This window comes from Salarias fasciatus, chromosome 10 (assembly GCF_902148845.1).
Source record: "Salarias fasciatus chromosome 10, fSalaFa1.1, whole genome shotgun sequence".
NCBI lineage: Eukaryota > Metazoa > Chordata > Actinopteri > Blenniiformes > Blenniidae > Salarias > Salarias fasciatus.
In genome coordinates this window covers 3,236,342-3,263,761 of record NC_043754.1, presented here as the reverse complement: position 1 = coordinate 3,263,761, position 27,420 = coordinate 3,236,342, and the positions used below count along the sequence as shown (strand labels likewise).

At 47.8% G+C, this 27,420-nt stretch overlaps 1 protein-coding gene across 3 annotated transcripts in view; it reads left to right on the top strand.

Annotated features, from left to right (window-relative positions):
- The window catches only part of nrip1b (nuclear receptor interacting protein 1b), a 52,112-nt gene extending 24,692 nt beyond the window's left edge, over positions 1-27,420 (top strand). For all 3 annotated transcript variants that reach the window (XM_030100314.1, XM_030100315.1, XM_030100316.1), the window contains exon 2: positions 22,096-27,420. In XM_030100314.1, the coding sequence (XP_029956174.1) occupies positions 22,543-26,157 (3,615 nt within the window). In that variant the 5' untranslated portion in view covers positions 22,096-22,542 and the 3' untranslated portion in view covers positions 26,158-27,420. The remainder of the gene's footprint in view (positions 1-22,095) is intronic.

Genomic DNA, 27,420 nt, shown 5'->3' with positions numbered 1-27,420 from the left:
TGTTCTCGCCAGATACTGTTCAGCAGTACTCTCTACAGTCCAGAGCTGAACGGGGAAGTTGTACGACGCTCTCCCGCCTCGGACCCTCGGACGCTCTCCCGCCTCGGACGCTCTCCCGCCTCGGACGCTCCTACTCCTGTCGGCGTGTGCGAACATTTCTCCGCTCGCCGCACAAGGAGGCTTTGTACGATTTAAATACACGGCGCTTGTGTTTTTAGGAGCCTTAAAGTCGTAAATTCCTGTGGCGGGTTGAATTATACCGCAGTGGGCCGCCGCCGTCGTCTGGCAGTTAGCAGAAACCGCCGTCGGAGTAATCAGAGTACTTTGCTTTTTTTTTTAAGTAGTGAGTTTTAAAAGCTCGCTAATCAGCGGGACGGTCGAATGTGTGACTTATTCTGAGGCAGCCTTGTGCGTCTGCTGGTTTTTTTTCCCTTTCTTTTCTCGTGTGTGTGTGTGTGTGTGTGTGTGTGTTTACGCCGTCGTCATGTGTTCGCCGCTCCGTCAGGTATCGGCTTGCGGTGCCCGTTACACCGCGCGAGGACAATGTCCCGCTCGCCCTACAGCAGCTGTACATATCAGGGCGGCGCTCGGGGAGCGCCGAGACGTGTGAGTTTACACGCCTCCCCATTTGGCCCGAGGTGCCGGGTTCAAGTCCTCGTTTTCTTGGCAGCACACCGCATGCTGGGCTGAACTATTCATGCGCCGCCGCTGTGACCTGAAATCCCTGCGACGGGGGGGGGGGGACAGGGCTTCAACGGCTTTCTCTCTGCAAAGTATCTCGTTATTAATGGGCCTCAATTATTATTTCATACAGCTGAGTTTGGGTCCTGGGAGAGCCGGTATTCCCCTGGATTTGTCCAATTTGTATCATCCAGAAAAGAGAGAGAGCTCCCCGTCTCATATTTTACACCAATATACAAGCGGAGGATACAGAAGTACAAGGTGAACGTAATGGAGGGCGATTTTTTTTTTTTTTTTTCTGGACGGTGATAAGGTTATGTTTTCTGGAACAGAACTAATAGCCCGACTATCATCTAAATTTCCTCCCGGATGTAAAAGTACAGGCAGACATTGCATGAGTCCACAAAGTCAGTCTCCCAGGCTGCTAATGGAGCTGCTTGGGGCCATGCATCAATATGACATCAGAGATTACAATCTTTAGACTTTGGGAGCACTTTAGGTACTTTCAGTGCTGGAGGAACGGAGCGAGAGCTGGCCGACAAACCACTGAGTCATTATAATAACAATCACAGAGATGGGTGGAGTCGCACTGTGATACAGCCTGATAGAAATTACTAAAGCATGCCCGGGGGACTTGGAGTGGATCCGCAGGGCTTGATGGGAGTATTGCAGCCATATTAATAATGGATTTTATTGTAGCTTTCATCTCATTAGATATCACATGGGTTTTTCCCCGTGATGGTGAAGTTCGGGTCCTTATGCCGCTCACACTGTCGGGAACTGTGAGCGCGATCCAGCTTCAAGGAGACTTTACAGGAAGGTGTCACAGCTGTCCGGACCAGGGTTTGAATCCTTAAGACCTACTCTGGTCTCAGAAAGTCTCCTCTGAGTCTGGTTCTGCAGGTTTCTTCCTGTTAAAAGACTTTCTCTTGTCATTGTCATGTGGAATAGTTGGATTTTCTCTGTAAAAGTGCCTTGAGACGGTTGTTTGGCACTAAGTTAACAACAGAAAGACGGACTTTTTGGGTGTTTTGGAATGAATAAAAACACATTAGTTCACTTTACATGACTACAACTAGTTCTCTAAACAGTTGAACAAGTATGAGCTGGTTAGTTTGTTCTGTTTGTACTGAGCTGTCATTTTCCCGCTGGCCAGTAGTCCGAGGTTAATATTTTCCAAACTTAGCTGTAAGAGATTAAATGTTGTCATCTCGCTAAACCAGTAATTTAAATAAAATGTTACGACTTTGAAAACTAGTTCTCCCCATTCCTGAACCAGCGGGTAGTTTGACTTGTTGAAGCTCTTGTTCCCCGTTTTGAGGAGATCACAGCTCATCCCGTCACAACATCTGTTTCCACTTCCTTTAGCTGAAGCTTTGGTACTGACCACACCAAGCAGGATGCTAAAGGCTAAATGCTAACCTTTAGCACTTTAGCAGCATCAAAATCTGTTTTGTTACCGATTGAAGGCTTCAAATGGTTCATAATACACATAATATAGTTCATAGATTATATTTCACAGTACATGTTAAAGTGTGACAGTTTTTTGGGCCTTTTTTACGTAACTACTTGTAATCTGTTACTCAGTGAAAGGAGAATAATAAGACATGCTCACTAAACTTGAAATAGAAGCAGAAAAGCTTGACTAAAACAGTGGGAGACATTTCGTATTTGTGTTTCCTGGACTCCAGAACTTGAAACATTTTGTTGCATTCCTGAATCGGTGTTCTGTGGTTTCTTTTCAGTCACGTGGCGCCGTGTTTCCCGTCTCCATAACAACCTCTCCTCGGTTCTGCTCCGGTTTGTCTCGTACATGATTTTTGCCTCGAGTTCTGCCTGAAATCGATCCAAAACTTCTTTTTTTTTTTTTCTCTGACTGTGAGCACAATTCACTGTTGAAAACACCACAACTGAATTTTACTCATATTTAGATATAGTGAGAAGGGAAGTAAACACACAAATGATAATTTTTTTTTGCTTAAAAATGAGTCAAATTGAGGAATATTTCTATCACTGTTTTTGCTTGAGGTCATTTTATCCAGCTGTCCTGCAGTGTTTTTTCAAATAACATGCAACAGAAATTACTAGTCTTTTTAAACACTGTCATTAAAAGCAATTGCAATATTTTATCACATTTTAAATAATAAATGGGGCGATGTTTGCAGGGACAGTTTTTTTCAAGGCAAAAAGGGACAAAAACATGTCAGTGTTAATCAGTTTGAAGCAGAAGTTCGATGTTTTCTTTTCTCGTCTTCTGTGATTGTCCTTAAAATCACTGCTGTTAGAAGAAACGAGGAAGTCAGAAACACGTGTGAAGTACAAAAGGTGGAGCTGAGAGCTGCGAGGAAAAAAGCAGCGCGGCGTTGCGTCTCACCTCTCCGCCTTCCTGATCGCTCATCCACAAAATTAAAAGGTTAAATTCCTCGTGACAGTCGCAGCTCCGGCCGGCGCCGCCAAAGGTGCCTCCAAACAAGCCCCGATCCTCGGCGGCCGCACGGCGCGCACGAGGGGCAGGAAACAGGAAGTCTGGGGGGGGGGATTAGGTCAACCGGCGGCGGCTAGCTTAGCCTCGGTGGCTGCACACGGTTCTGCTCCAGCTGCACACTGTTTTTAAAGAATGCTCCCCTTTGAAATCTCTTTATTTAGGACAATAAGAGAGGCGCAGCAAAGCCTCCCAGGCCTTTGAGATTTGTTTTTTTTTTTTCCATCACGTTTTTAACTTCAACATGTTGTAGTTTCAGGTTATAGCAGTGAAGACGTTCTTAGAAATAAACTATTTAAACATTTGAAATGTAGTTCATCAAAGTTCAGTGCACATTTCAAGATATCAGCTCGTTTGACCGGCTGGAGAAAATAGCATGAGTGCATGTGAATAAAACAACATAAATTAAACCCTGAAGAAGGCTTTTCAGTAATTATCAGCAGTCTTACAGTAACTACTAGTAAATATATCATTTTATGTTGTTTGATGTTTATAAACTTGCTTTTCTGTGTAGCGAAGTCAATGCAGGGAAAATCAGCGTTTCCATTTGGCAAGAAGAATAAAAAAAATCAGGATTTTTTTCTTGACGATTTGCGTTTGAAAACAGATTTTCTTTACTTTTCCAGATGAAATCAGCTGGTTTGAGTTTTTCTAATGTGTGTTCGCCTGGATGTTTAATGAGGGAAAAGCAGATCTCATTACAGCACGAGACCGGGACAAGTTATCCTCAGCAGGCTCAGCGAACACGACACGGAAACATCCTGCATTAAATCATTATTGTGTTCAGCGTTTACGTGCTGACATTTTTCTGTTGTAAAACGAAGAAAACATTATTCTCAGTTATAGATGGGTAAACTTTATCATTATCGCAGTATCAATATGTACAGTATGCATTCTGTGAAAATCTCAGAGATAACTTAAGGCAACTCTTGTTTCTCTGCGAAAATTTTGGGCTTGTTGCTGCAAAAATTCACAAATATTACAAGGCTTGAAATTTAAAAGAAAAAAAAATCTCATCACAATTTAATTCAGTTTTATTTATATGGAAAAAACAGTCAATTCAAGGAACTTTGACATAAAATGAACAGTTAATTTCTTTTTAACTGGAGGAAACTTTGGTAAAAGATGTCATGATTACATATAATATGTAATGCTTTTATATCATATCCTGCAGTTTTATTTTGATTAATTTTGATTTTAGATTCGAGCCCCATTCAACCAACAACATTTTGCGTTTGAGAAAAGATTCTGGCAGTGTTTTGAGAAAGATGTCCGTTTCCATAGTAACTGCAGAAACCCTGGAAAAGGTGTAGTTAGCGTGCCAGACCATGGGTTGGCGCTGATGGTTGTTTTTGTAATGAAACCACTCTTTAACAGGCTAATATGGATGATTCTCATCTACGAAGCTGCCGACCGAGTCAGAGCGTTTTCATGGAGACGTAGCGTTTTCAGGCACTTCCAGTCTGGGAGCCGTTTCCAAAAAGTTGCGTTGTCAGTGGCTCCGAGCGTTGCTGTTGTGTAAACACACCCAAGAGTGACGATTTTCCATTTTGACAGGAAAACGCTCCATGTGGCTTCTGAAATGAGGCAAAGTTCTTCAGTAAGAAGAGTAAATGTAAACCGTGTGGAGGCTCTTGATCCCGTCTGAGAGTCTGAACAGCAGAACGCCAGCAGACGGCTCCCCCTCCGACACCCGGAACCCGGCAGGACGCCTCCCCTGCATGCGCTCCAGCAGCACATGCATGCAGCCCGTATGACATCCGGCTCTAAGTCTCCATGAACTGTACTTTCTACTCAGACGGGATTTACCGGATAAGTGTCCCTCGCACTTGTGACGCAACCCTTCTGAACGCTCCCCACTCAGAGCGGGATTTGAAGCTCCGCTGAACCTCGGCGAACTTTGACATTCAGAGGAAAGTAAGAATGCAGGAAAAGAAAAGAAAAACCTTCCCCCTCTCTCTCTCTCTCTGTCTCTCTCCCTCTCTCTCTCTAAACTTCGATCGCACCTGTTCGTCACCCGGCTGGCACGCCACCGCTTTGACTCTTTCCTTTTGATTAAATGAAAAAGCATTTAGACCAAACAATCAATAGGTGCAGGCTCCAGTCCGGACCGGCGGTGGCATAAATCTCTGCCGCTGCCTGGCGTGGAGTCGTCTCTGTATCATTTTTGCTGATTAGTTTTCCCATTACTCAAAACAGATGTGTTCGCCGGTGATGAATGATCCAATTACGGGATATTTGTCACCCATTTGATATCTGCTGTTCGTCTGTGACTGTAAGGGATTTCACGGCCCTTCTTCCTTCCTTCCTTCCTTCCTTCCTTTCTTTCTTTATTTCTTTCTTTCTTTCATTTCCTGATCGGCTGTTTTGCTGCTTTGACCTGATCAGCTCATCGATCTGGGATAGAACCTACTGTGTCCTCTAAAGTCTTGTTTTTTTCACCCTCCTGCTCCTGACGCGCGTCAGATCGTACTCATACATGTTTCAACTGTAGCTGACCTCCACACACACTGTCTCACACACACACACACACACACACACACCAAAACAATGCTCCCAGCTGAAAGGCCTCCTGTACACACCGTCCCCGCCCCTCTGTCTGTGGACAGTAGGCTGATTCTGCAGCCTCCCTCCCCTCCTGCTCCGCTGTGCCCAGATATATATGTGTGTGTGCGTGTGTGTGTATGCATGTGTGTGTATGTGTGTGTATGTGTGACAGCTGCCTAATTGGGCATTCTCCCCTCGTCGGAGCGCCTGCCTCTCCCCCCGCTCTCCCCCCTCCCTCCCTCCCTCCCTCTCCCTCCCTCTCTCTCCTCCAGCCTGCTGACGAATGGCAGCGGATTACAGATGAGGACACGGTGACCCGCCTGACCTTGCTGCACAGCCGCTGGGGGGGGAGGGGGGGATGAGGAGGGGAGGTGTGTGTGTGTGTGTGTGCGTGTGTGTGCGTGTGTGTGTGTGTGTGGGCGCACGGAGGTGGGGGGGTGCAGAGCGCTCGGCTAGTGGTGAGGCGGTGGGACTGCAGAGAGGTGGGGGCAGCGGGCATAGGTGGCAAAAAGGAGAAGAGTGTGTGTGTGTGTGTGTGTGTGTGTGTGTGTGTGTGTGTGTGTGTGTGTGTGTGTGTGTGTGTGTGTGTGTGTGTGTGTGTGTGTCGGGGGGGGGGGTCATCAGAGGATGAGGTCGGGGGAAGGTGGGTAAGATACCGGGGCAGGTGGCAGGCGGGTGATCAGGCAAATGACAAGAGTGTCACATGACAGGACAACCACACACACACACACACACACACACACACACACACACACACACACACACACACACACACACACACACACACACACACACACACTCTGCCCGTGTCAGTGTGTCAAGGGCATGAACGACCCCCCCGCTGGCAACCGCCACTGCGGCATTTTGCCCCCTCTACACCCACGCTACACTTTCTGTATTTCTCTCCTGTCCTGTCCTCTTCCTCCTCCTCCTCCTCCTCTTCCTCCTCCTCCTCCTCCTCCTCCTTTTCCTCCTCCGTCTTCTTCTTCTTGTGTGTTTTTAATGTCTCCCTCTCTCCGGAGGGCCGCTCGCGTTGCGGTCGGTCAAAAGGAGGCGTCGGGGTCCTTGAGTGTGGTGAATTTTAATTTCGGCGTGCGCTATAGATATTTCCATGCCCCCGCCCACCCCTAACCGACCCCCCCCCCCCCCCACCTCCTCCTCCTCCTCCTCCGCCACCGCCACCTTCCCGCTGTGCGTGTGAGACTGCCAAGGTGAGGTTGTGTCCTCTTGTTAAGAGCGATTAATGGCACTCGTTATGTACATAATGAAATATCCCTGCTGATGCATAGGGTGGCGTTGTCTCTCTTTCTCTCTCTCTCTCCCTCTCTCTCTTATACACACACACTTTCTTTCTGCCTGTATATGGGTGTGTGTGTGTGTGTGTGAGTGAGGTTGCTTTTGTTACAGCCTCCAGGCAACTCCGGTATGTGTTTGATATGGTGTAGAGACCCTCCCCACCCCCCCTTGTAAGCCATCTCTCCAAATGAAAAACGAACGGGAATTAAGGCCCTGTCAATTCACAGTCGAGTTTGTTCCTTTTTTTTTTTTCCTTCCCCCCCCTCTCCTCCTTCTTCTTCTTCTTCTTCTTCTTCTTCTTTCCGCTTTAGATGCGCACAACACTGCGGCTCCCTGCGTGACATGTGTTCTGAGAGATAGAGATGGGTGGCTTCACCGCCGAGTCCCGTTCTGACTGGCGGAGTAAATTTAGATCTAATCTCCTTGTGTGTGTTCTTTTATAGCCCGAGAATGTTCACCTAACATCAGCTTTTAAGTTGACCTTGTTGTGTTGTTTGCTTGTCTGAGGCTCCAGTGTGTGTGTGTGTGTGTGTGTGTGTGTGTGTGTGTGTGTGTGTGTTTCTAGGACAAGAAGCTGCAGGCTTCCCTATAGGTTTTTTTTTTCTTGCTTGCTTTTTTTTTTTTTAATATATTTTGATCTTGTGTGTGTGTGTGTGTGTGTGTGTGTGTGTGTGTGTGTGCGCGCGCTAACACCATTCAGTGCCTGAGTCAAGCTGTGCAAGCTCTTTTAATCCCACGCCCCGGTGCACGTAGGCTTGATTAGTGGCAGCAGTTATCTGTGCAGAAGACAGCCCGCCCTCCTTTAGCGTTTGGTCAGGTCTGGGGCACTGGAGGTGCTGGTGTGTGTGCGGCGGACGTGGCGGAGAAGTGAGCGGGAGGACGGGGGGGGGGGGGGGGGGGGGGGGGGGGCGGTGTCAAGTCATGAGAAAGGTGAACGAGGAAGGAGAAAGGCGGAGGAGGTGGCGGGGACGAGCGGAGCGGGGAGAGGGCGGGAAAGCCTGATTAGTATTCCAGAGCAGCGCCGCTGCCAGTGGAGCAAATTGATTACTGCACTTTACCTGTATCAGCCTCCACGGCTAAGGATGACAAGGTACGGGGGGCATGATGTGTGTCTGCATTCACCTCCCGGCCGAGGAGCCGCAGAACGGCGCCGGAGCGCTCGGCTCACGGGGAGCCTTCCTTTTCTTGCTCTGTGGAGCAGCTTTTTACTACATTTACCCCCGGAAAAGGGTTTCTCTCTCTCTCTCTCTCTCTCTCTCTCTGTCTTCCTCTCTCTCCCTCTCTGCCTCTTTCATTACAGCGGGATGATATGCCAGTTGGAGTCGGGTGCCGGCCTCGTCTGCCGCTCCCCGTCTGATCACTTCCTGCTCGTCTCGGCTGACAATTAGCAGCTTCCTCTCAGTCTCCGCCGAAAGCCGTTTGATCGCTCCAGCCGCCGAAAAAGTCTGAGAACTCTCATCGTAACGCGCCATGAGGAGGCGATCCACGTTCTTACTCAGTGCTGCTTCTCCAGCCGAGCGTCTTCTGACTGGAGCTACACGATATATTAGAGATTAATTAGGTTTTAATGCACTTTGCGAAGTCCAGATGACTTAAATTACACCGAAAAACAAGAAAGTGGAAGAAAAAACAAAGAACACTATTATTTGGTTGGCTTGAAGGAAACATAATGAGATTTAAAAATAATAAACTAACTTAATATGGACAAAAGTTTGTGACATTGAAGATGATCCTTTAATTATCTCTCCAACTTTTATTATCTTTTCAAGAAACTAATATTTTTAATGACTTTTGCAGCCCAATTAACATCGCAGCTAACAGAAAGCTAACAAAAGGCTAAAAACAAACTGCATGACCTCAATCTCACCTTCTTATTCTCCACATTATTCTTATTAATTGCCTGCTTGAGCCGACATGTGTCTGGTAGTAAAATCTTTCTGACGCTACAGGCTTCATGAACACCGTGTGTTTTATACGCGCTTTAAAACTGTCATTTTTGTGGGAATGTCCGCGTTTGTGTGTTGTTTCCACATTGCGAGCGTCGTCCTGAATGAGGGACGCTGAGCGTCCCGGCTGCTTCTCCATCGGCGCCGTTCCACCTGAGCGGCGAGGCCGTGAAGTGGTGCCCGGATGGAGCGGCGGCGGTTTGACTAATGAGAGCAGGGAACGGGAACGCGGGTCCGTCCTGTGTTTCTGCTCATCCGATCTGGAGGAAGCAGAGGGTTTGGTTCTCCTCCCTCCCTCCCTCCCTCCCTCTCTCTCTCTCCCTCCTCGGGTCACAACATGCTTCCCACTGTGAAATTTAAATTCAAAGCCAATTACATCGATCAGTTCGGCTCATGCGTTACGTGCTCTGTGTCGTCAATGCTGTCCGCCAGGTTTTGGTTTTTTTTTTTGTGTTTTTTTCCTTATCATTCACTGTGTGTCGGCGTCACGGCCGAATCATGAAGCTCCAGACAGGACAGGAGCGGCGATGAAGAGGTCTGATCGAACGATCGGACTCTTCCAAAACCATCGAAGGGTGTTGGTTTTTTTTTTATCATTTATTTATTCACATTTGAAACTCTACAGAATGCTGCTGTCCATACAGTGCACAACATGAGGTATTATTTGCAATAAAAAGTAGTTTAAAGATTATTTATTCAGTATATATTTGAAAATGAACACAGCACAAGAATCAGAAATGTCACAATTTTATGTCTTATCTGTCTCAAAATGCAGCAGAATTTTAAATTATTAACACTGTCAGTGGAGAAATATCATCCGTTTCCCTTTAAAAGGTTAAAAATCTGAAGTTTTTTCATTGCAGTCTTTCTTTGAGCCCCTCGCCTCATCAGTTTAAAGCCCCACCCTCCTTCATTCCACCTCATTTTGACTGATTTTGACCGAGCCTCCTGACACACAGCGTCGTGCTCTCGTAATTTGACACCAGTCTCATGTCAGTTTGTGTTGGACCTCGGTCGGACGACAGTGTTTTTTGGATTGTTTCAAGTGAATATTTATTTGGTATTTGTTTATATATTGTGGCAACAGCATAAAAATCGAGAGTAGACGAGTAAAAACGACATGGAAACATCTGGAGTTACACATAGGATCAAAAAATAAAGGAAAACTAACTTGGTGCCGTTACAGTTGGGTCCGAAAAGAGAAAGAACACTGTTAAAACTGGTAAAACTCAATACTATCGGTGCGTATCATGAGTTTAATGCCCTGATGAAGAGCCGCTGCTGTTACACGCCACCAGTGAATCCAGGAATATACATGAAAGTATAGGACATCTGTTCGACTGTGAGGCCTGTAGCTCATTATCTGGTTAATCAAACACTGCTGACACGAGGAAGACGTAAGTCCTAAACTGTGTGCGCGTGTGCATGTGTGTGTGTGTGTGTGTGTGTGTGTGTGTGTGTGTGAGCTGCTCAGACTCAGCGGTTGAGGGAACAGCTTAAATGTAAGGAGAAGGTCAAGTTTAAATCAAGTGTGTTTGGCCCCGGTGTCTATAGGATATGGATTTATCTGCAGCTCAGTGCCGACGCTGCTGATCTTGGCTCACTTCAAGAAAGGAGCTTCGAGGACGTGAAGAGTTTGCTTTTGAATTTAGCAAAAACGTGCCTTTTACAGTGGAACCCTGTGGAGTTTCTTTCTTTTTTAACCCTCATTTTGACAGTTTTGACATTTAGAAAGTAAAACCTGTTACCGTTCATCTGATTGATTCCGTTTTCACAGGAAAATGCTTCGTTTCAGTCACTGAATCATCATAACTGACACTAACACTCATTAATAAGTTATTAATACGACAGTAAATACTTTTAATAATAGATACAAGCCAAATATAGTAAAATAATGATATATATTGCGATGCTTGCTTACAGCAGTGATTGAGCGCCGAGCTGCGCGTTGTATTTAATTTATAAATGAGGAAAATAACAGCATTATAATCAGAAAATCTGTGAATAACCACTCTGAATGTTACTTTTTGTTCTTATTTCAATGTGACGAAAAAGGAGCACATAAATATTCAAGCGATGTATCTTTAGAAATCCCGCAAACATTTAAATTTATGAGGCAGAAGGAGTCAAATGTCAACAATATGTATTTTTAATGGTGCGATGCAGTGAAATGTCAGAGAAACGTGTCGCTCGGTGAAAACGCCGCTCGTCGTTCAGGCTCCTCTTTTTAAAGCTTCAACATTTAAGAGTTTTCTCACTGATTTTCACACTTTTGGCTCAGGGGTTGCGTGTCGGGATAATTCTGTGTGTTTGTCACACTGCAAAATAAAAGTGTGTTATTAACCTCTCAGCCAAATTTGAACGGTTCAGCGTTGCCAAGTGTTCGAGGTTTGGCCTAAAACTCCTGATGTTCCTTCAGCAGTTACATCAGGAGGCGTAAATCCAGCGTATTCAGACAGCAGTCTTCAGATTAGTGGATGTGATGCTGGGAGTTTTCCTCGCTTCCAGCTGATTTCAACTTAAACTTGAGCGAATTGTTTGTCCTCTCTGTTTGCATGTGTTCTGGCTTTGCCATGGAGTGAGGCGCAATGCCATGGAGTTATTTGTTGAAGGAGGTTCTCAGAAGAAAGGAAGCTTCCGCAGCGTTTCAGTGTCGGTTTACACGACAGCGGTGCTGAAAGTCACAGAAAACACGACTTTCTGAAAACACTTCGAGTCTGTCAGACTCGTTTCCTGACATGTTAACAATGGAGTTATCAGCATTTCTGCCGTTTCCATGTAAATGGACATCGTTTTCAAAACTTTGAGGTTTAAACACAAAGCTTCTCTAAAAGAAAGTGAATAAATGATGTGTTTTCTCTTGAAGTGTTGCTGTGTAAACTTTGTAAACTGGACCTTAATCACACAAATCTATCTTAACGTGTGCGATCTGGAACAAACGCCAAAAGCTGCTAAACTCAGCCCTCAGTGCGTCCCGTTGGCTTCGACGTGTGTGTCGTGTGTGTGTCTTTGCAATATTTGTGTAACTTTCTTCGGTGAGACTTTGAACTTCAGAGGTTGTTTGGTTAATCAATGAGCCTCAACTCTGAGAAACTTTCATCCCGACTAAACAATTCCTGCCCTGTTTCTGCGATGCGATCGGTTCAGGAAAACCCAGGCGGCGTCTTTGAGTCGCCACGTTTCTGCAGATCGACGTGTTTGCCGTCGCGGAGCTGGTCGGCTCCGTCTCGCCACCCCCACCAGCACCACCACCGTCTGATGTTTAGTTGAGTCTTCCCGTCTGACGTCTCCTGTCGAGTCCGGGCTCGTCTCCCCGTCTGTTGTAACCCCGGTGTAACGCCGGCCGTCGCTCCCATCGTCACGTCGCCGCACAGAGGAAGGCGATGTGGATGTTCTGAGCGGACGTCAGCGTCCTATCAGCATCCTTTATTTTATCAGCACATGAATAATTCAGGACTAAGTGTTTCTAAGTCTGTCCCAGTGAAACATTTCATGTTATCTAGGACACCTGCTTTTTGAAGGCAGGAGCAGCTTTTCGGGTTTTCTTTGTGCGCGACGCTCCGGCGGTCTTGGCCCACGGGGCCGCGCTGGCAGGTCTTCGCTTGCAGCCTCCTGTGTAATCGATGCGGGTCACCCGATCTTAATAATTGTCTAAAATTAGTTTGGCCCAGTGTTTGGCTTGAAAGGGAGTCGCATGAGGACGGTAACCGGAGCCGGAATCGCTGAGGCTGCGCGTATAAAGGTTACAATCGGGTTTTCTCCAGGTTGCGTAACAAAAGGATGGCACGAGGTCCTTCAGGGTGACGAGACAGCGAGCCGCACGCCGCCCTGAGGTTTCACTAAAAGTACCGTCAGCTGTGGTTAAACAGTCTCTTCCTGCTAGACTCAGATTGTAATTTCTAACTGTTTAATTGGTCTTCATGTCTGTGCCTCCTGTTCGTTGCTCTTATACAGTAGGTGACCAATCTGTTGGTCTCATTATAAAGTAACTAACAAATATCCAAAGGGGCCGATCAGCATTCTGTGGTTCCCAATCTGGGGTCCGGGTCCCTTTAGGTGGGGATCAGAGAAGGACCGGAGTCTTTCTTTAACCTGAGATACCGGAAAACCAGACGCTTTTGGTGATTAGCATTCACTTATTCATGGAGTTTGTTGGATACATTTTACTGACTCGTGTAGCTTTTCATGTCCAGTTCTCGGACCCTTCAAAATTTATATTCAGAAATTTTTGGGTCCTCTTGAGGAGTGCCAAAGATCAAAAAACCGGACCTGAGGCTTTGCCCAAACAATATGCAGGCTCTGTTTTTGCAACGTTTTCAAGTGAAAATACTCCAAATGTAGCATTTTGGGATCTATTACCATGGCGAAGGTTCTCTCAGACACTGAAAACAAAACTTTAGGAGTTTTTGAAAATGCTCCCACTCCATCTCCATGGAAACGGTTGGAGTTGACAGTCACCTGCAGCTTCAGTCGAACTTGGTCGTCGTGTCCGTCAACGATAATGTTTATAGCGTATTGCTCTGTGAGAAAAACATCAAACTGGTATCCTGACAGCATCGTTTTCACTGTCTCTGCCATTTTAGCTAAACGCTGAAGAATATACAGTATGTTGAATGAATTTTGTGTCTTTGCTCTTTGAACCTGTTCTTTTCCTCTTGGTTCACACTGTCTGTGACCTTGATTTGTTTTATTTCCATGGTTTTTCTTCAAGTTTTCTTGTTTTTTGTGCTTTTGTCCTTTGGCCACAGCATATGAGAGAAATATGGATGTTAGTTCAAAATTTGTTTTAAATTTTAGCACAAAGTCGTGAGTAATCCCGGTTTGAGATGGCACGTTGGAGGTTTTGGATTGATGTGTGTGACGGTGTGTCGAGCAGACGGAGGAATCCAGAGACAAACGGCCTCTGGTTCGGAGTGTAGGACCGTTTCTTTGGGTGCGCCGTGCGAGCGCCGGGTCGGGTACGGGGGCCCAGGTGTAGGCCTAATCCGGTTGAAGCCTCCTGTTCTCTGGCAGGCGCTGGACTCGGCCCTGCCAGCTGGACCGGGGCTGCTTGAGAGCTTTTCTCGGAAAAGGTTACACGTAATTGTTTTATGCTTTATTGGGTTAAACGTGTCCAACTGATTTAAAAGATTCCTTTAATTGCGGGGAGCCGGCGTCTTTACGGAGGTAAGAGAGAATAAAGAAAGAGCAGGAATTGTGTTTTTTGATGATTCTAATGGAATGTGCCTTCACAAGCCATTTTACGCTGTAATATCATTCTCCAGGCGCACTCGGAGCGAGCATTAGGATGATTTAAAAACTAGAAAGTAGGTCAATGGGAGCATTATGAAAGGCAAAATGATAGCAGAGATATGTCCTCCTCTCTTTCTGTCACCTAGACCTCTGTCACATGCTATAACACTCCGAACCAGCCCAAATTAGTCACAGTGAAGAAGGAAATAAAGGAGCAGCACTCGTTTTAACCCAATAAAGGCGGACATCTTGCTGAGTCACGGCGATCGCCGTCTTAGGGCCGATGCCAAGGATATTATGGAAATGATTCATTAAAGGCCAGGGTTTTTTAGCTGGTTTTATCCGGCTTTCAGGGCAGCCTGACAGTGGGACATTTGATCTCAATTGCAAAGTGGCCCATTTCCCTCAGACATCACCGCCGCAGCCCGTTTCAAGGGCCCGGCTCTGCCTGTTGGCGCGCCGGCCGCGGGGCAATCAGCTGTTCCTATTTCCAGCGCCGAGTGTTTACAAATGGAAAATGTGTGTCGTTTCGGGAGGGGAAATGAGCACCATTTCGGACGGGCGATGTAAGCAGAAGATTACCTCGGAGCCCCATAGAAATGAATCAGGTATAGATTGATGGCGGCCACGGCTCATTAAGGAGGAATGTGTTTGTGTGTGTATGCGTGTTTGTATGTGTGTTTTAATTGATGCGCTAATTCTCAGCCGCTCAGGAAATGGCCCTTGGGTGGGTCTTCCAAATGGCACACAAATATTTACTGTGGACACAAACATTTTTGCAAGAATCTCAATTGTGATACGGGAGAGATGAGCGGTTTAAGAATTGTTCCTGTTCTCCCGACGGCTTTTTAACGGAGACTCGCATTATTTTCACGGTAGAATTCAGGCTCAGTGCACATACTAAGGTTCATATGTGATACATAACAAAAGAAAAAAGAATTCATAAGAATGAAAATGTCTCATGAAAGCATTTTCACCAAGATGATTTCACTGAATACACTTTGTAAAATCAAATAATACCAGAAATTACAAAGCATTCGACGCTTTTATAAACCTTTAGTGTCTATAAGTGTATTCTAAAAGAAACCTTGCACAGTTTAAACAAAACGTTGTGCCTGAAAACATTAAGAAAGTGTCAAACAATGAAACCGCAGCTGAATGTAAGACATCAAACATGTCTTCCACCTCCAGGGTTCATTTGATCATTGAAGCTTTTTGACTGTGTCTCATAAAAGAGATGATTCAGAATCCTGGAGAAGTCAGACGGCGCAACCACAACCGTTCACATGGTTACACTCTAATCTGTCACCGTGACGTTTGTGCCTTTTTAAACGAAAGTTCAATCAGATTAGGCAGAAAATGTCAAATGATGTAAACTGAAACAAATGAAACAAACAATTCGATGCACTTTGAGTGGAATTGAACTGTTTCCACAGAAGGCTTCTTGAAAACCATGTCTGTTTCCACGGAAACAGCAGAAACACTGAAAACAATGTCTTTAGCACGCCGGACCGTGAGTTGGCGCTGTTGTTCGTTTTTTGTAATAAAGCTACACACACACACACACACATGCATGAACGCAGAAAACCTTAAACACCAACAAGTACATCTAAAGCTACTGTTAACTTTCACCTTGTGTTTGTGTCGCAAAAGTCTTTTGAATTTTTTCCACCATATTTCGCAACAGGAAACCTGAAGGTGTCAGACGGTGGAACCACAAACCAGAAATATCTAATCTTCACACACTGAGTGTGTCTGGAGCTATATTCTTGGTCTGTTAGGGCGACTTTTGCAAAGTTTTTGCAAAACTCAGAACTCAACATGTCGCATTTTTACACAATGATTTGGCTGCTGATCACTGTTTAACCTGATAATGTCAATCAAAGCACTTCAGGAGTGATTCTGCTCGATGTGAGCGTGCATTCCAGTCTTTATACTTTACTTTTTCCCCAAGAAAAAACACTTTAAACACCTAAAAATGTCAAATGACAGAATAAACCAGCTGATGTCAGATTGTATAACCACACAGTCTTAGAAAAAGCTCATTATTAATGCATTTACTCATGTCTTTGCATAGTTTATCCACAAGGTATGACTGAAGACTGCAATATAACCACTGAGTAATATCACCTGCTTAATAATGGATGAACCCGGGATGCATTTAAGTGTATTAAAAAAATAAATAAATAAAAATTTCTGCAGCTTTTTTACTGAAAGCCAGTGAAAATGTTAAACGTTGTCAGCGCCTCATGTTTAACTGCAGCTCCACTCTTGTAAAGTGACATTTGCACAGTTTTTTTTTACCAAACATTTATAAAATAGTGCAACCGGGGTAGACTATGAAATATTTGATCTGCAGTGTATGAAAGTGTACTTTTGTCCTCTGCAAAGATGATAAATAAGTCATATGCTACAGCTGAACTTTGGAAAATAGTCAAGTCGCAGGAACACAAAGCAGTCGTCTCATCTTGAGATTAAAAAAAAAAAGAGGTGCAGGTCTGGGATGCAGTGATACCATCATCATCATCATCATCATCATCACTATCATCATCATGGTGGACGGTTTGTGCGGGTCCGCCGCCACTCAGCTCTACTCCCAAACACTTAGATGAGTCATCGGTGTGCACGAGCTCCTCCGTGCACTGTCTCTCTCTCTCTCTCTCTCTCTCTCTCGCGCTCTCGCTCTCTCTCGACCCGGGAACTCTCTGTACTGATGAGTGCCGACCAAGTTGCGAGCCGCCCCCGCGCCGCTCGTCTGGGGCCAGATGCAGGCCGAGAGCCGGAGCGCCGCGGTCCCTGAAACGTTAGCATCCACCGTTCCTCACATGTGAGCGGAGCGCCGAGTGGGATGGAGATGATTCCCACTGGATGCTCCGTGCCGCTTAACACAAGAGCTCTGACTTTTACAGAACGTGTGTGTGTGTATCTGTGTGTGTGTGTGTGTGTGTGTGTGTGTGTGTGTGTGTGTGTGTGTGTGTGTGTGTGTGTGTGTGTGTGTGTGTGTGTGTGTGTGTGTGTGTGTGTGTGTGTGTGTGTGTGTGTGTGTGTGTGTGTGTGTATCGCGTTTCCTTTCTGTGGGGTACATCCACGGGTTTGGCTGCGTGCGCACGGGGGCGTGTGGCGCTATGCATGACTTGTTTGGTCAATGCATCCTAAGAAGTGGGTCAGAGTGCCCTAGTTCTCATTGTGTGGGCGTGCATGTTTTCCCCTGGATTGCATTTCACTGTGATTTTGTCCTGATTGACTTATCTGCGAAAAACACTTCCTTGCCGGGGCTCTCCTGCTGTTCGGTAGCATGTTATTCCCTTGTTTACCTTCCTCAAGGTGAAAAAGAGCTTTTAATTCAACTTTGCGCCGGCGCGCTCACTCACTTGTGGGAAAGGCTGGGAACAACTGCATTTGGTCAGGTAGCTTATGTTTGGTCTTATTTAATCATGTCAGGCCATATTGAATTTACAAATAGCGGTCACGCCGCGTGTGTAAGTGAGCTACCCCGTGGAGTGTGTGCAGCAGGGCCCGGCTGCAGATTACATGATATAATAGTGTTTAGGCATCGCCTCTCCTTTTAAATTCCTTTAACCTTGACTCCCCTTAAATGCAGGGGGAACACATCTGCCGGCTGGTGTCAGACATTAGTAATACACACCGCTCGGGCTGCATTGTCACTTTTTATTAACGCCCAGAGCTTTGCATGGACACCAGCTGTTGCATCAAGTGGAAAAAAGCCTTGGCGGCATGAGTGACCTTGACTTTAACTGCCGCTCCTTTGGCTCTTCCCCCTTTTAATTCTTTTGTTTGGTCTCATACATTTTAAATGGCTTAAATGGATTACCATTCCTGACGATGAAGGTCGTTCAGAAACTCACTTTATTTCTCCCTTTAAGATAACGGTGGGAGTGTGGAGTTGTAATCTGGGGGTCAGCGAGGAGACGGAAAGCTCACGTTTTTCCCGATCTAATCCGTGACATCTGCATCGGCACGTCTCCGGAAGGGGATCTGACCTTTCCTGTTCCGACGGCGTCTTTTAAGTACCGGAGGAGAGAAGCAGAAAGAGTGGAGCCGCCGGGGGTGGTGGGGGGGGGGGTATGATGGAGCCTCCCTCTCGCCCGCGCGTCGCCGACTGTAGGGGTAAAAATCACTTTAGAATGGTGCCTGCTCTGTCATTGGCTGACATTGTCAAGGATAATGGATAATCACCACAGAAACCGTCGAGCAGCTCATCGGTGCCGCGGCGTCCCGCGCTGGGGGAGCGACGGAGGGAGGGGGCGGAGGTCGGGCTTTTTGGGTGCCACCACCAATGAGATGACATGTTAACAGATGTGTAAGGTCATTTTCAATGTATACACCGGGGGGAGATAATGTAATAGTAATGCACACATCACACGTAGTGGCGGCGGAGGAGGGATGTGTGCTTTCGGGGCTCGCTGTGGAGGACAGCGCTCCTATATTAAGGTCATTTATTTGTTAACAGAGCTTTGTCACCGAGGAGAACATATTTCGTCTTGCCCTTGCTGTTGCGGGGGCTTTCTGACACCGGCTCTGTCATTACACGTCTCTCAAGAGCCCGAAGGTCCTCACTTTGTTTAAAGAGTAATTCGTACTTTGTCCGCGACGTGGGGGGAGAGCAGCAGCGGCGGCGGCGGCGCTGGGCGTATATAAACCAACATAGTGCAGTGTCATAGTGTCCCCGCGCTGCCTCGTCTGCTCTCTATAGAAGTGCCTTTGGGCAAAAACATAGACAAGGTCAACTGTAATTCCAAAGGTTCACTGCCAGCAGCGGAGAGATTAACAGCGTTTCCCGTGCTGAAACTGTGTCAGGGTTTCTTTCCCATCTACATTTACTCTCTCGCTCTCTCTCTCTCTCTCCCTCCCTCAGTAACTGGAGGGTCTTGCATCGCAGCATATTAGTTATTTTGAAGGTAAACATGTGTACATGCTGGCTCGCTGTTCCAGACCACTCCATTATAGCGGCGTTAAGCCCGCAGGCGGGAAAATAGTCCTAATCCCGAGCATCTAAGATTAGCATGACAACAGACGTCAGATGGTCCAGTGCGACCAGGTTGGCTTTTGTTGTCGTCAGATTTAGGTCAACAGCTTAAAGATGGCCTTGAACTGTAATTGACGCTGATGGGCCAATCTTCTGCCTGGAGAGTCTCATCAACCTGTGGAGCTCAGAAAAGAGCCGAGCAGATTGTTTTTCCTCTCCCCGCTCAGACTTATTCACAAGCACATCGCAGACACTTAAAAATAAAGTTCATTGCTCCGGCGTTTATAAATAACTGGAGGAAGAATCCCCGACCTTTGCTACCTTAGCAAGGTGAAGCCAGGTCTCTTCTGGCTGACTGGAGCCGTCCGCTGAGAAACTGCTGCTAACAGGCTTTTCTGTGAATGAGTCTCGCTCTGCGTTACGTAAAGGGTTTTGTTTTTGTTCATCTTATGTGAAACGAAGCTGTGGATTTCAAGTCAACAGTAATTTATTTTTGTTTTCATTGTCCATTTACACATATGAATGCAGAGCTATTTGGCCGTGGTGCGCATGAGCAGTAGAAGCCTCATGTAAACAGACACGCAAAACGCAGCGAAGGTTTTCTGTTTTCACCTGAAATCGTTGTGTAAACAAGGCGAGACGTGTTTTGTGAGTTCTTGAACTGAATTCACGATTACCAAAAACAACTGAGTCAATCCACATAAATGTAATCAAATATATCTATTAAAAAATCAACCTTTATTCATTTAAGTCTGCATTCATAACTAAGTTAAAGTAGCATTTTTAGAAAAGAAGTTTTTTTTCCAATTTTTTTTAAATATATTTTTATTTTCAAAAACAATGAGATGTGTCACAAAGTTTAATAAATCCATTAAAGAAGTTAAAAAAATATTCTCCAGGCTGTATATCTGTGAAAGAATTCCTGCGGGGAGAACATGCAAACTCCACATTTCAGTGTCAGAACCCAGAATCAAACTGTGGTATGTGAACACAAACCGCTGTACGACTGTGCCGGCCATAACGTTTGATAGAGACGCAGGCTGGGGGAATTCTGGAATGTTTTTTTTATTTGTCTGAAGCGATAAAAAGTGTAAAATATGCACCGGCAGCCCGAAGCTTCCTGAAGCAGCACACAGGTCTGGGTTCTGCTCGGTCTGACCTTCGGATGTGTTTCATTGTTTCTTTCTTTTTAACGCAGGCGGTTAAAACCCGCACGGAGGTAGGGAGGGTTGTACTCCAGTCTTGTGATTCGAGTTTGATACCTTGTTTTTTTTGGGAGGCTTCTGAACTCAAGGTACTCAGAGCCCTGTAGCAGCGCCTTGCATAACCGCAGTGTTGTGCGAGTGTGTGTGTGAGTGTGTGTGTCTGAGTGAAGCACTTTGAGACTGATACAAACCGGTGGAAATGCGTTACGTGAGTGGAGTCCGTCCACCGTTTATACGCTCAGTTCTAATAGTAACATCTCATGTGATTGGGGTGCGATTTGCTTTACGGAGTTGCGTCTGAGTCAGTTTGTGTTTAGTTGTGATCCCAGCTCGTTTCCAAGGTGGAATTTGACGTTGACTCCTCGTTGCCCCCGCCGTCATGGCGACCTGTGGACCTTGACCGGGGGATGGATCCGGGCCTGGTTGTAGCCTCGTTGTGTTTTGTCCCCCTGCCCGGCTCTGTGTGGAGCGTCCGGGCCGCTGTGCGGTGTGCGCCTTGCCGTGGCCTTTCGTCAGAATCAAGGGCTGCTGTCCTGTCGCGTGACCCGCTATGTCGGTCCGCTCGGCAGACACCAAAGGTGAGGACGGCGTCGGGGGAAAGGACACGGGCGGCAGCTGAGGCGAGGTGGAAGCTCTGTATTAATTAACCTTTATGGGACGCGGCCAGGACTGTCGGAGGTGTCCTGTATCCACGGAAACCACGCTGACAGGGTTCAGAGCGGGAGGTCTCCCAGGGCAGCGGCGCTGACACTGTCATGGCAACTGGCACTACGCTCACCCCGGTGTCACCCGCGGTGCCCCGCTGACAGTGGTGTGGTGTGACAGGTGCACCTGATCCTGAGGCCACCCCGCTCCCCCGCACCGCCGCCCGCCACGCCATTATCCACACACGCGGGCTTGACAGTTTGTCTGTTGGATGTATCCTTGCTCTGAGTCCCCGCCGCCTTTGTACTGTACCTGTAAACACCGCTCACGTCACGTCAAGTCACCTCGCATTCTCTCGCCTTCCGATTTAGCATCGACTCAGGGTCAGAGGAGCTAAGCTGGGCGAGGGATTCATGGCTGGCCAGGTGTTAATAAAGATAACGCGCCAGTGAGGCCGTCTGCGCTGGATTCTACGGACGTCTCCTCACACATATTCATTCTCGTGTCTCAGCATGGATGCTTAAACGCTTACTTGTACGTGCGTGGGCGAGTGGGTGGGCGGCTCTTGCCTAATGTAGACCGAGGGTTGCGTCGTGTGAGATGCCGCTCAAGTGCATAAAGAGCAGGAGGTGGTGGAGAGGGAGTGCAGGGGGAGGAAGGGGGGGATAATCCACTGAAATGACAAGCTGCATAAGGAATTATTCACAGCGCTCACAAGGCCCTTCACTTTTGAAAGACGCCGCTGTGAGGGGCTTACCGCTCAAGACCTGAATGTTTTCAAGGTAGTGGGCTTGAATTTTCAATTTGGATCCAATCAGGTCTAATCTACATTTGTCGTCTGCTCGGTGGCTGCGAGGGGAGAGTGCAGAGAGGAGAAGGAGCCGTGTGCAGTCAATCTGAAATGTTGCTAAGTAACAGAGATGGCAGACAAGGTGGTGAAATGAATGTGATACAGTGCGGTCTAGCTTCTCACACTGTTTCTTCTTTTTTTTCCCCCTCTTTTTTCTTCAACCCATTTCTCCCCATCCCTCCTCTCTCTCTCTGTCTCTCTCTCTCTGTCGCTCACTCCCATAGGTCGCCCATGTGAGATCTGCGAAGCTGAAAGGCTCCGCTGACAGACCCACGGCCAGCGTTTCAGGACAGACATCCCAAACAGCCACAGCCGCGGAATGTGTCAACATCTTTGTGGTCAAATCCCGCTGACTCCTCGCTTGCTGCTCACATAAGCCTGGAGCCGGGCCTTCTGGGATCCTACGGTGTTTAAAGGCACACAACAATGCCTGGGAGGCCCACCTGCCCCACATCGCCTCCAACCATGGCTGCTGTTTTACTACAGTGCTGACTGTGCCCACTACAATCCAGCGAATCTATCCTTTCTCCCTCCAGTAGGCTCACTCAGTGCGACTGCCTGACCTCTTTTTGGTATTTAGGAAGTACATGCCACTGTCAACCAGATGACCTAGTGGACATTTATTTCCCTGTAGCCGTGCTGAGCCATACGAGGGGATCCTAGTATTGAACATGACTCATGGGGAGGAGCCTGGCCCTGAGACACACAAGGATTCAGCTGTTCTAACTTATCTGGAAGGTTTACTGATGCATCCAGTGGTGGCCGGGCCTGGGGCCACGGCGAGCGGGAGGTCCGAGGCTGCCCACAGCAATCAGGAGCAGAGTGACAAAGTGGGCGGGTCCTTCCAGCTGCCCAATCATGGCCCCACCGCTCCCAAGGCCGGAACAAATGGGCCCACGCTGGGTTCTTCACAGCACCTGAAGAAGGCTCGCTTACTGCGCTCTTCAGCCTGGAATGATCCAGGGAACCAGCGAATGAGTTCCCCCCCAGTGGAGCTGAACGGGCAAGTGGGAGGTCTGCAGAATGGAGCACTGGAGGGGTCTCCTCACGCTGGCGAGAGCACCCTGTTAGCCTCTCTTCTGCAGTCATTTAGCTCACGGCTTCAGAGTGTTGCAATGTCTCAGCACTCTAATAAGCCCCCCAGTGAGTGTTCCTCTCCATCCAAGGCGCCGCCTGCTGACAAAGAGCCGGTTCCCGTGTATGGAACAGCTTCAAGCCGCCTGAAGGGCCTGATGAGGAAGAATAAACTTCAGAATCACAGCAGCACGCCGTACAGTCGCCGTTCTCACAGTCAGGACAGGCCGCCAGAGTCGCCTCGCTCAGTACACAGCGCCACGCCTCCCGCTGCACCGGCAGGTGCTGACTCGGTGTCCTGTGCGGAGCGTCTGAAGGCTGTGGCCAACATGGTGAAAATCCGCTCGAGCCCCGCACCTTCTCCCAAGCCCAGTGTGGCCTGCAGTCAGCTAGCCTTGCTGCTGTCCAGCGAAGCCCATCTCCAGCAGTACTCCAGAGAGCATGCGCTCAAGGCCCAGCTGTCGGGGAGGTCTGCTAGTGAGAGGCTAGCCGCCATGGCAAACCAGCAGCACGGCCCTGACAAAAAGCCACCTAGTGTGGGAGGATCTCTGCCCGGAGCTCCAGACACTCTAAGCTCCTTAACAACCCAAAATGGAATGACAACAACACCCACAATAACAACAACACTCCCTCGATCGGCGCTGTCCAGTCCACAGAGCCCCTCTCTGCTGCGCGGCCACAGCCAAAGCTCTCCACCCACTCCCCCACGCGCTCCCAGCCACACTCACAGCCAGCCGCCAAGGGAGAAGCGAAGCTTTGACTCGCGTCCAACCCGGCCCCCCCAGACTTGCAGCAGCTTGCTGTTGTTGCTACTGAACAACCACAACAACCAGAAGCAGCTGACCAAAAATGGCCACCTGGAGGACAGCTGTGGCCTTTTGCCACAGAGCGGCTCCTCTTCAGTCACATCCGACAGCGAGTGCTCCACCCAGGAAAGGAGTCTGACCAAGGACAGCAGCGATGCCGAGAGTTCCTACTCAAGTTGTTCTCCCATTGACCTTTCCATGAGAAGCCGTGTTAATATTCAAGATACAGGGCCCAAAACTAGCACCCCTTCCTCCACCTCTGCCCCAGTGTTTGCCTCCGCCCCGGTTACATTCTCCCCTCATGCTTCTGGTCAGCCTTTATCCTCAGCTTTCTCCCCTTCCTCTACTGCTGTCTCCTCTGTTTCCACCGCTGTTTCTTCCTCTTCCTCCTCTTCTTTCTCTACCTCTTCCCTGGACAAATTAACAGAATCCTTAATTAACAAGTGGAAGCCAGAGCCAGCAGTGTCACAGGGGTCCAAGAACAAGGAACCTGAAATGAGCCCAGAGCTAAAGTCCCACCCTAAGCTAACACTTATGCAGCTTCTTCTTGAGCGCAGAAATAATGAGATGGTAAATAAGAACGTATGTAACCAGGATTTGCCCCTCGATATCACTATGGCCACCATGTCTCGAAACCAGCAAAATGGACTGGTGCCTTGGGAAGAGACCAGGACGACAAGCCCTCTTGACAGGCCCATAGCCCCAGCTCAGCCCCAATACTCTCATAGCCGTGATCCAAATGGTGCACTGTCCCCCTTTTCTTACCCCTCCCCAAATGTCCAGTCCAGCCCACTGGATTTGTGTAAGTCTAAAACCTTCCCTGCTGAGAAGGCTTCAGAGCCGGCCTTCAGTGCCAGTAAACTGTTACAGAATCTGGCTCAGTGTGGCACAGCTTCTTCCTCCCCACCCATCCCCTCTGGCAAAACTCTTGGCCCGGAGGCTGATGCCAGTAGGCCCCTTGCCCTTTTGGAAAGGCTCAATGCTCCAATCCACAGAACTACCACCACTCCACTGTCTGATGGAGCCTCGAGCAGTGGCACACCCTTCAGCCGGAAGGAAGCTTCTCCTCCTGCGACACAAATCGAAAACCTCTTAGAGAGGCGCACCGTGCTGCAGCTTCTCCTCGGAACTGGCTCGGGGTCGGCGGGCACCGGCCGCAAAGATAGGCCCAGTGGGAACGACAGGAGAGGTGTTGAGGTGGCAGGAGGATACTACGAGAAGAGCCCCAGTGCCTCCATCATCTGTGACAGCTCCAATGGGCCTCCTTTGGATGTAAAGGTCAAATCGGAGCTCACAGAGGAGGCAGGGCCATCCTCTGCCATGTCTGAGGACTTCAATGGCAGAAAGAGACTAAGTTACGAGAGGAATAGCCCCCTTCGAGATCCCCAGCAGGACTTAAAAACAGAACCGAGGCCCGCAGAGGTCATAGCAAAGTATGGCCTCCTCAGCCAGCTGCTCAAACAACAGACTGCTACCTACTACACCAGTGCTGCCATGCAGACCGAGTCACAGCCCCGGCTGATTAAAGAGGAACAGAGGGAGTATCCCAGCCCTAGTCCTAAGAAGAGACGCTTTTGCTCTGATCAGACTGATAGTTTGAGTAATATCAGCTCTCCTCGAGCACTGGACAGTGGTGACGCACACATTCAGACCTGCTCTGCGACTCAGACAGAGGCTGACCAGCAGAGGGCCATGAAGGAGGAGGACGTTCCACCAAGCAGCCCGCCAAGCGAAACCCTCACCAGAGAGAGCCGGGGCTTCAACGTGCTGAAACAGCTGCTGCTCTCCGACAACTGCCTGAAGAAGCTGTCCCAGCAGCCCCGGGGGGCCCCCAGCCCCTCCGTCCTGCAGGCCAACGGGAAAGCCAACGGCAGCATCCTCAGTCCGCCGGCCCATAATCACAGCTTCCTCCACGTCCCCGGCTGGCACCCTCACGGCTCCCTTAACTCAGGGCTTCCGAGCAATCTCAGACCACTGCCCACGCCTCCCGCCGCCGCCGACAGCCCCGTCCGCAGCCCCTGGAACCGCCACCAAGCTCCGTGGCCCGCCGCTCAGAAACGAGAGACCCCCACCCTCGTGAAGCAGGAGCCCGAGAGCATCGTGAGGTGGAGCGGTCGGGGCAACGAAAGGGAGGAGGAGGACGAAGAAGAGGACTCAAACCCAGACTCTCCTCGCCTCTCGCGCTCCAACCCCATCCTGTACTACATGTTGCAGAAGGGCAGCCTTCAGCTGAGGCGGGACGGGAGGGATCAGACCGAGGGAGCCCAGTCTGTGGTCCGAGTTAAAGAAGAGCCAATCACTGACATGCATGCATACGAACGCAGACTGAGCTCCACCCCTCAATCGCCCGCCCACAATGACAAGCACAGCCATGAGAGCCCGGGGCTGAGCCAGTCGTCCGAGTAGAAGTTGTATCAACTGCAGACAAGTTCAAAGCAAAATCAAACTCATTGACTCTTTTATTGTTGTTATTGTTCTTTCATTTGTTTTTGTTTTTTTATTGACTTGCCAAATTTGTTCGATGACACAAATAAGAAAGAATGCAAAAACTATTTTTTAAGTGGAAATGAGCAAGGCCACATTTGCCCTGCCTTCTCAATTACAAACGCTGAGGTCATGGAATGGTCTAAAAAAAGGTCTATCTTCGCGAAATCCCCGAATGATAAAACCCAAACAATGTTCACAAATTGAGCCCTCCACTTATTGCCATACATGACATCTTTGGTTTTCTTGATTCTGAAGTCCTCACTTGCAGTTTCTGCCAGTTTTACTCGATCTCGTCGTATCTGAATTGCGCACATATCACTATTCCATGTCCCCTTTGTTGCCTGCCATAAAACATTTAGAACGAACATTTCGAGCTACATTTATTATTGATGACTCCAAAAAATGTTAGTGCTCAGTTCAGTGGACATTTATTTATTTTCTCCATCGGAACATTTTCGGATAGACAGAGTCCCATCAATTTTAGATAAGATTCCAAATAAAGCCGTTCTGGGGCAGTCGCGGCGGTCTATTACAACAATGTACATGATAAATTCATTCAGAGGGGGACCTTGAAAACAACATTCACACTGCAATAGCTTCAGTGAGGATCCTACCACAATGAATGCTTTGTCTTGCTTTTTTTTCCTGTTTAAATTCAAGATTTGCGATGTGTGGTATGAGGATAAATCAGCCGAGGCTTCGAACGGTCATACCTTATCGCATTTTAGCTTATTTTGATTTGTTTTTTTTTTTTTTTGTTTTTTTTTTTCTTGCAACGTTACCAGGCCAATATTCGTCAGTGCAAATTCAGGGTTAGCGTGTTTTGCAGAAAGTGCACATTCAGGCAGATGGGTCAACTGAGTGCGTGCGGTGCTTTACCGTTGAGCAACTGTGGGTAAACAGGTTTCTAGAGCAACAGTTAAAAAGGCATGCCATGGCTCGGAAACCCGTCGCGGGGTTAGAAGAGAAATAAGTGTGCATGGATAAAACACACACTGCGTTTTTCTGTCATGCACACCAAAACCTCACGGAGTTGGAAGCACATGGCTTTTTTTTTTTTTTTTTATGTTTTTTTTTCACTTAATCCAAAAAGGGAACGCCCAGAGTTTGCACTATCGAATCCGAGTCCTCTTTGTCCTCTTTCAGAATAATTTAACGGCATGTAGTTGAAAATAATAATAA